This window comes from Cebus imitator, unplaced genomic scaffold (assembly GCF_001604975.1).
Source record: "Cebus imitator isolate Cc_AM_T3 unplaced genomic scaffold, Cebus_imitator-1.0 Scaffold17, whole genome shotgun sequence".
Lineage (NCBI taxonomy): Eukaryota > Metazoa > Chordata > Mammalia > Primates > Cebidae > Cebus > Cebus imitator.
Window position 1 is genome coordinate 142,956 of NW_016107332.1, and position 9,365 is coordinate 152,320.

General features: G+C 36.5%; 1 protein-coding gene across 6 annotated transcripts in view; it reads left to right on the forward strand.

Annotated features, from left to right (window-relative positions):
• The window catches only part of AIMP1 (aminoacyl tRNA synthetase complex interacting multifunctional protein 1), a 37,108-nt gene extending 28,988 nt beyond the window's left edge, over positions 1-8,120 (forward strand). For all 6 annotated transcript variants that reach the window (XM_037731638.1, XM_017508899.2, XM_017508918.2 and 3 more), the window contains one exon: positions 7,168-8,120. In XM_037731638.1, the coding sequence (XP_037587566.1) occupies positions 7,168-7,334 (167 nt within the window). In that variant the 3' untranslated portion in view covers positions 7,335-8,120. The remainder of the gene's footprint in view (positions 1-7,167) is intronic.
• Positions 8,121-9,365: the final 1,245 nt, after the last annotated feature.

The following is a 9,365-nucleotide window of genomic DNA, read 5'->3' on the forward strand; positions in this document are numbered from 1 at the left end:
CAAGGTCTGGCTCTGTAGCCCAGGCTGGAGTGCAGTGGCGTTATCTTGGCTCACTGCAACCTCTGCCTTCTAGGCTCAAAGCCAACCTCTCACCTCATCCTCCCAAGTAGTTGGGACCACAGGCTTGCACCACCACACCAGGGCTTTTTTTAATTAGTAGGTTTGTATTACTGATTCAGTTTGAGAACTTGTTATTTGTCTGTTGAGGTTTTTACTGTCTTTCTAGTACAATCTTGGGAGGTTGTGTGTTTCTAAGAATTTATCCATTTTTTAATTTGTGTGCGAAGAGATGTTTGTAGTGGTCTCTGAGGTTCTTTTGTATTTCTATGAGATCAGTTGCAATGTCACCTTTGTCATTTCTGATTGCAAATAGCTGAGTTTTATTGAAATTGCAAGGCTGGTGTGATTATATACGTATGTTTAAAAATTCTCCATTAACTGTTTAATGAAATATTACAATATGAAGAGTTTTAACATGGAACAGTAAGACAGAAAATACAGATGAAAGCATTGATTAATGTCCTTGGAGCTCATTTCTTCCTAATCAAAAATAGAGTAGTACCAAAAAAAAAAAAAAATGGGATTTTTTTTTTTTTTACAAGAACCTATGACTTTGAATGAATGTTTGTCTTGAACCTTGATAGATGAGAAATCATAGCAGCCTATGCTCTAACAACATTTTTTTGGAAATTGCATTTTGGGAAAATCTCAGTCTCTATGATTTCTCAGAGATGCCTGATGGCTTTAGATTCATGGAGCTATGATCACCATTCTACTCCCACCAAGTGTAGCTAACTTGAAAACAGTATTACAACTAGGAGACAAAGGCAATGACAAGTATTTGTGAGAATGCACTATTTATGATCAAATGATAAGTAGGAATTTACAGTCAGACTTTTAAAGATCATGCTGATTTCTATTGATATTGAGCCTTAATAATAGAAATTAATAGCTAATTATAAAGCATAGCTTTAAATTTTAAGTCCATTTATTAAAACTCCAAATTGTCTATACTTGATCCCTCCTCTCAAAACCCCATTGTAATCAGTTTTCTCTCCCCACTGTGTTTCACCAGAACTGCTCTGGGTAAGATCACCAATAACTCCCTGTAGTTATGTGTCTAGTTGTCAGTCTTAATTAACTTGACTTCTGGTACCATACTCTCCTGGTGGTCTTCCTGCTTCACTGGCTGCCCCTGTCATGTCCTTTGCTGTACCTCCCTGGCCTCTTACTGTTATAGGGTCTCAGACCTTGGTTTTGGAACTCTTTTTTTTCCATGCTCATTCCTTTGACAATTTTACCTAGTCACTTAGATAAGCTAGATAGCTGCCAGATGAACTCTTTGACGTACATGCTCCAAGGGGGAAGGACACAAATCCCATTCTTCCCCCTAGACTTTCCTTTTCCACAGTATTTTTCATCTTATTTGATAGCATTTCCATTCTCCTAGTTGCTTAACTGCTTTTCTCATACCCTACATCTTTCCCTCAGAAAATCCTAGTGGTCCTACTTTCTGAACATACCTAGAATTTGTATTAACTCCACTACTACCACCCTAGTCCGAAAACCAACATCTCTTATCTACATATTTACAGAAGTCTTCTAAACTGATCATCCTGCTGTTGCCCTCTCTTTTCTTCCATTTGTTTTCAATTGGAGCAGCCAGAGTGATCTTGATCAAATTATATTACTCTGCTCAGAACCATTCAGAAGTTTTTCATCTTACCTACAGTATAAGCCCAAGTCCTTAAAGTGGTCTCTCATTATTTTGTTAATCTTAGGAACTCCAACTTTTCCTTGCTCACTCCACTTGAGCCACTGGCTCTTTTGCAAGATAGCTACATGACTCACTCACTCATCCTATTCAAATCTTTCTGAACTTCGGCTTTCTCACCTATAAGAAGGGGTTTTTAGTTGGTATTTGCCTCATCTGGGTTTTATAAGCTTTAACTTTTGAAACACTTACCCAACTGCCTGGTATTTTAAATTCTTTGCTATAACTTTTGTGCCTTAATGTTCTCATCTGTAAGATGAGAGTAATGAATATTACATATGTACTGAGAGGATTAAACAAGTTAATATATATGTACAGCACTCAGTACAGTGACCAGCACCTAGTAAGCACTATATACATGTTGTGTATTATTATGGATATTATCTAGTTTACATGGCAGTTTCTTTATAGATTTGAGAAGCTGCATCACAGCTTTTTATACTTAGGTCTTAACGTCTGCTTTCAGCAAGAATTTACACATGCAATCTATATTCTTCATAAGAAGAATGTATGTCAGTCTGCTTCTTAACTAACTCATTATCAGTTTGGCAGCATCCTTTTGGGTCAAGGTTGCAAATCTGAGTCAGTGCTCAGGTCTCCCTGAATAGTAGCTCTGCCTCTAGCCTTCCAGAATCCTGGAGTGCCCACTTTCCCACACAATATCTGCACAAGATTTTGATTATAGATTAAATAATGATTTACAAATAATAAATAAAAATCTTATGAGTCTAAGGAGCAATATAATTGAAGTTTATTTGTTATTTTTTTCCATTCTATTAGTTTCTCTATTGTCCAATCAAATTTCCTTAACAGAATAAGAGAAATCCTTATTTTTTATACCAGTCAGTCTTTCAGTTTTAGTTTCATTACATGTTCTACTGTAGGTGTATCATTCAATTAACTACTCTTTATGCCTGAAAACTTGCATGTTAGAAGGCAGTGTTGTATGTTCTTGCCAGTTTCATAGTCTCTGAAGAGCTAATAAAGAACAAAACTACAATGACCAGCTAATTTACTTAGTTTTGTTATTCTTTATATATGCATGGAAAATTAATACTAGTTTATATAAGATGTCATCAGAATATAAAATATAAATACTTCTAGTAATCAAAGGATTCTTTTTAAGTAATTCCAAGAGATCTCAACTTAGGAGTCAGTGAAAAAAAGATCTAGAAGGTTTATATTTCTATCATTACTTAATTATACTTCAACAATATTTGTTTATTACCTCCAGGAAAGTAATTGAATCATTGAAGTTCCACAGTTTAAGAGATATGTCACTTTTCTTCATTGTTTGTTGAACTGATTCTTCATTCTAAATATTGAATTTATAGTAAATTCTGAACTTATAATAAACTTTACTCTCTACTTTTCTGTCATTAAGTAGAGGAATTGTTTGATATATTGTTGTTAAGTCTAGACCAGATATACTCTACTACTAATTTTTCTTTTATTATAAAATGTATAATGTGAGTTACTATAAATAGAGGGGTTTTGGGTATTAACCACATGTAAGTTTATTTTCTGAAGTATAGTTTGTCAGGGGACAGAGTGCTGTACTAGCAGAACATGGGCTTTGTTGATTGTGTGACATTGAGAAACTTGTATTTTCTGAGCTTCAGTTTCTTTATACTTCACAGTTGTGTGAGTTTTAGGCAACAACTAGTTCCTAGTGCTTAGAAAATATTAGTCCCTGTGTCCTCACTAATACTTTCTATTTCTTTACATCTCACCGAGTGGAATGGGTAGCAAATGAAATCCAAAGTAGTTATCGTCATTAGCTATAGAATCCCAAAATCTAAGCCATTCTCCACTATTGATAAGAAATCTTTAGCACTAGAGCAGTGATCTAGCTGCTCATTTTGTGTTTTGAAACATAGTAAAGTGTAAGCTGCTTCTGACAGTTGTAAAAATATAACATCAAAATATGTTTTCATTTCTTCATAATTTTTCTTTATATTTAATAATAAAATGAGTATATTAATCCATTCATGCACTGCTGTAAAGAAATACCTGGGGCATGTTGTTGGTATATAAAGCCCTAGTCCATTAAATCATTTTCCGTATCTTCGTTTTTTCTTAAGTACAGAAATCATGGTATCGAATTTATCTGAGGAGAATAAGTGTGACGATTTTCTATTTACTATTATTGTTGGTTTAATTTTCCCTTCTATTACTATAAGCACCCCATCATTTTGCATCTGAATTTTGTTGTTCCCTGTGAACTTGATTGGCTTGAGGGGACCACCATTGCCTCAGAACTGAGGTTCTGCCTCTGTCTGAAGCTTGTTTTTCGTGGCTATGTGAGCTGGTCACATTCGAACAAAACACGCAGCAACTAAAACAGCCTTGATAAACAAGGCTGTGAATCTTCACTCTGTCTTCTTCTTTTTTTTTTGGATGTTTATTTTTAGATATGAGGTTTCACTTTGTCCCAGGCGGGAGTGCAGTGGTGCGATCACAGCTCACTACCACCTCGAATTCCTGGGCTCAAGGAATCCTCCTGCCTCAGCCTCACAAGTAGCTGGGACTACACCTTACCATGTGTTGCTAATTTCTTTTCTTTTTTTTTCTTTGTAGAGATGGGGTTTCATCATCTTGCCCAGGCTGCTCTTGAACTGGGCTCAAGCGATCCTCCTGCCTCGGCCTCCCAAAGGGCTGGGATTCCACGTGTGAGCCACTGCACCTGGCCCTCTTTGTCTTCTTGAAAGTGTTTTAAAACCTGTACTGCCCTTTCTTATATGACACTCTACACAATAAACTTGCCAAAGTTATCTTTAGATGTCTGTTCTTCCTCGCCAGTTTCCTTGTGTTGCTAACCAAGCTCTCCCCATCTCTCTGACAGTCTGTTTTCAGCCGTCTTCCTCTTCTCTTGGCTTTCATCTTTGCTCCCTTGCTGCTTCCATTCCACCAGGTCTGGAAGCCCATTCCCCCAAGGCAGTCCTGTGGGAGTGTCTCCTTCACCAGCTGCTTTTCTTAAGAGAAGCATCCCTGCTAGGATTTTTGGGGAAAAGCCTATATCTTCTTATATTTGGGAAATATAGTACTTGCACCCACAAAACAGCAGAGAACATTGAACTGCTAACAGGTGTGATAGACTCTGTGTAGTGAGAATTCAGAGATGGAAGGTAACTGAACTAGAGTGATCAGAGAAGGTTTGAGCCAAGACTGGTAGGATTTGGGGAAGAGGAAGGGAAGCCACAGAACATTCTGGTTGTGAGAACTAGCCCCCAAAATGAACAAAGGTTTAGGCCTAGGAACTGAAGATTTTCTCTGTGTCTTACACCAGAAAATGCAGTACAGAGTTAAACAAAACTACAGAGCAGAGTTGGCAGACCCTCAAAAGATCACCTGGTCTGCCTGCCCTTGAAAAAGAGAGCTCAAGTAGGCAATGATTAATCATTATTTTCAATACCTGTGGATAGCTTAAGTCTCCCATCCTTAGGGGAATCTGTAATTTCTAAGCAGTGAGCAAACCAACTGCCCAGTCAATATCCATATCCCCATTCTTCCATATTAACAACTTCTGTATTGTTGGATGCAGCCACGTGCCTAGACATGCAACTGTTACCTCCTAGTCTGTCTTACAGAAAGATGTTGTGGTCCATGAGAGGTCAGCAGGTGTCTTATTGTGAGAATTCCAGAAAAGTACTTTAAAGAAGTATGAATCACCTAGAATGTATGACTTGGTCCTTGCCTCTTTCTTCATCCTGATGCCTGGATCATGGGCTTGATGTTTGGAGCTACAGTGATCCTCTTGCAAGTATGAGGCAGTTTTCAGGATAAAAGCTATGTGCTAAAGATGGCACAGCAGAAATATAAAAAGAGCCTCATTCCTGATTACCACGGAGCCATCATTTCAGCCCTTGGTGTGCATCTCTGGATATTTTTTCATGAGAGAGATATAGGCCTCTATTTATCTAGGTCTTTTTCCAATGTGTTACTAGAAGTTGAATATATTTCTAAGTGATATAACCCCTACAAACGTTGGAAGTAGGTTCTAAACTCTGGCAATTCTGGCAGGAGTATATTTGTATTATTAATAACGCAATCAAAAGAATATAATATTTCTTCTTTGCTTCATTAGGTATTTTAATATACTAATGTGCTTAAAAAAAAATTTAGGCTCACGCCTGTAATCCCAGTACTTTGGGAGGCTGAGGCAGGGACATCACCTGAAGTCAGGAGTTCAAGACCAGCCTGGCCAACATGGTGAAACCCCGTCTCTACTAAAAATATAAAAATTAGCTGGGTGTGGTGGTGTGCGCCTGTAATCCCAGTTACTCAGGAGACAGAGGTAGGAGAATTGCTTGAACCCAGGAGGCAGAGGTTGCAGTGAGCTGAGATAGCGCCACTGTACTCCAGCCTGGGAGACAGAGCGAGACTCAATATGAAAAAAACAAGTTTGAATTATAGGGCTAGGGTCTCACTCTGTCACCCAGGCTGGACTGCAGTGGCATGATCATAGCTTACTGCAGCCTCGAAGTCCTGGGATCAAGCTATCCTTCCACCTCAGCCTCCTACATAGCTGAGACTACAGACATACGCCAGCATGCCCAGCTAAGTTTTAAAATTTTTTTTCTGTAGAGAGAAAGTCTCTCTATGTTGCCCAGCTGGTTTTGAACTCTGAGCCTCAAGTGATCCTCCAACCTTGGCCCCACAAAGTGCTAGGCTTGTAGGCGTGAGCCACTGTGCNGGGGTTTAAAAAAGAAAAAAAAAAAAAGAAAAGAAATACCTGGGGCTAGGTGATTTATAAGGAAAAGAGGTTTAATTGTCACACGGTTCAGTAGGCTGTACAGGAATCATGGCAACATCTGCTCTTGGGGAGGCCTCAGGGAAATTTTACTCATGGCGGAAGTCAAAGCAAGAGCATGCATCTTATATGGCAGGCAAGGACCGAGAGAGAGCAGGGAGATGCCACACTTCTAAACAACCAGATTTCAGGATACCTCACTGTCACAAAACCAGCACCAAGGAGGAAATCTGCCCAAGTAATCCAATCACCCCCACCAGGCTCCACCTCCAACATTAGGAATCACAATTGAATATGATATTTAGGTGGGAACATAGACTCAAACCGTATCAGTGAGTATCTTGTTATTTTAATTATTTGGACATGGATTCATTGAGCTTTATTACTTATAAAAATATAAGAATAAAATATAACATCTTTAAAACATATGTAAAGAAACAACAAAAACTATTTAATTTTACCAATCAAGAATATAAACTGCTGACATAATAAAAATAAAGTAAATGTTAAGAGTTTGATTAGGTCCAAAAATCAGAAAATGCTGCCAAGACAATTCGCTGGAAATCTCTGTAGACAGTCTCTTTAATATTTTTGTACATTAGCAGTGTAATTTTCTTGCGCTTTTTTTCCTCCTACACAGGAATACCCGACAAGGAGCTGAACCCTAAGAAGAAGATTTGGGAGCAGATCCAGCCTGACCTTCACACTAATGATGAGTGTGTGGCTACATACAAAGGAGTTCCCTTTGAGGTGAAAGGGAAGGGAGTATGTAGGGCTCAAACCATGAGCAACAGTGGTATCAAATAAAATGCCTCCACTACCAAAAGACATTGGAGAAAACCTTAATAGTAATAAAGAGAAATATATTTGTCACTTGTACCTGAAATATGAGTGGCTCATTTTTGTGTTAGTGTCTCCTAGGCTTGACTATTCTTTTACTTGGTATATATTATTTTCATTGATTGGGGAAACACTACATTTTTACCTAGGTTCTTAATCATTTATAAAGGAGAGAAGAAGTTGCCTATGTTTTGTAATAATTTATTTTTTAGCAAGAATATTGATTAGCAGCTGTTTTTTTTTTTCTTTATACATGTAGATAACTAGATTAATATTTACTTTCTTATTTATGGGCACAGGATGTATGAAATTTCAAGCTCTGAAATTTTTCTTATATGTCTGTATCAAAAATATCCTCTCCTTTTCCAAAGTGACAAGTTAGAAAATTTGTATCAGACTTATTAACTGATCATATTATAATAGTATTGAAAATGACCAACTGTTCATTCTGAAAGCCAAACATAAAACCTAGGAGATGTGGCATATGAACATTTTTGCTTTGCTGCTAGAGTAATTCTGACTAATAATACTTAAAGCATTTTTTAAAAAAAACTAAAATTTTCTATCTTGAAGTTTTTCTATTTAGCTAAATAATTAGTAATAAGTTTTGACTAGCTCTAAAGAATAAACACATTGAAAACAGTTGCCACAGTGTTTCTAATAAATTGATCATAAAAGCAGCAATCTTTTTTTTAATTCTAGCTGCTTTATAAAGATTCTTTGGGTACCTAATAAAGGATAATTTATAGCTTATTATTTTTTGAAGAGCATTACAGACTGATATTTTGCTTTTTCATGTATCATCACACTGTCAGTATATTAAAAGAAATTGCAGCCTAAAACTTAACATATACCATACATATATATTAAGGTGTCAAATAGCTATTCTCACTCATTTTACAAATATTGTAAGAAGAATAAAAATTAATTGAGGAATTATGAGCTTCCAGGCCATCAGCCTTGAGATGATTACTGATGATTTGGACTTACACACACATGTCTGCAAGATAGAGGGTTGTGGATAGGGGAGGGCTGGTAGCTAACAGGCGTCCTAACAAAGCAATATTAGTGACTTTAACCAAGTTTCAGAGTCTGAGCCTTAGCTTTACAGCTTCAAAAAAAGAAGAGCATCAATGGAGGCAGAAGTATAGACATCGTTTTAAAAATACACACATGCACACACAAACAAAACATTTTAGCATTACAAAACATTTTAGCATTATAGCTGTCCAAATCCTTCAATAAGAAGGAGAGGCACACACACACATACACACTGTCACACAAAACTCAACAACTATAAAACCCCTGCATGTTATAAAAGGCAGAATTAAATTTAAATCCATGGAACTCTAGTAAGCCAGGATATATTATAGTACCATTATCAATGTTTTGAAAATATGAACAGAGCATCATTAACATCTGTTGGTACCTAAACACAAAATGAATTTCAAAAGTTACTTTGTTCTCAAGATATGTCATTCTTTTGAAAATAAATTTGGTGACAGTCTTTTGTGAGTTTTTTGCTCTAATTTTTCTCAATTGTATCAAATTTATTTAATATTATTTAAATAATATTTAAATTACCTAGGTAGTTGAAATTTTACCCACTAAATGTTGAAATACTCTAGCCCAGATCATATTATCTAAAGCTTTGTCAGTGAAACCTAAATTGATGATTAAATCATACATCCAACCTAGAAATAATAAAAACTATTGGTCTTTTGTTAAAGCCTATGATATAACACCATCAGTAGCTAATTTATGCTGAAATTTATGATAACTTACTACAAAAGAATACATTGCTAAAATGTCACATCTCTCTTTCTCAAGTACTGTATTATGCCTTACCAAATTATACCAAAAGTCCATGCTTCCCTCCATAATTCCCCCAGGTCTTTACCACATAAAGAGAGAAAGAAGTGGAGAGTTAATGAGTGGTTTTTCAAGCTGTATAAAAGCATTAACAAAGTTATCAATTCAGCCCTATTCAGTACTTGT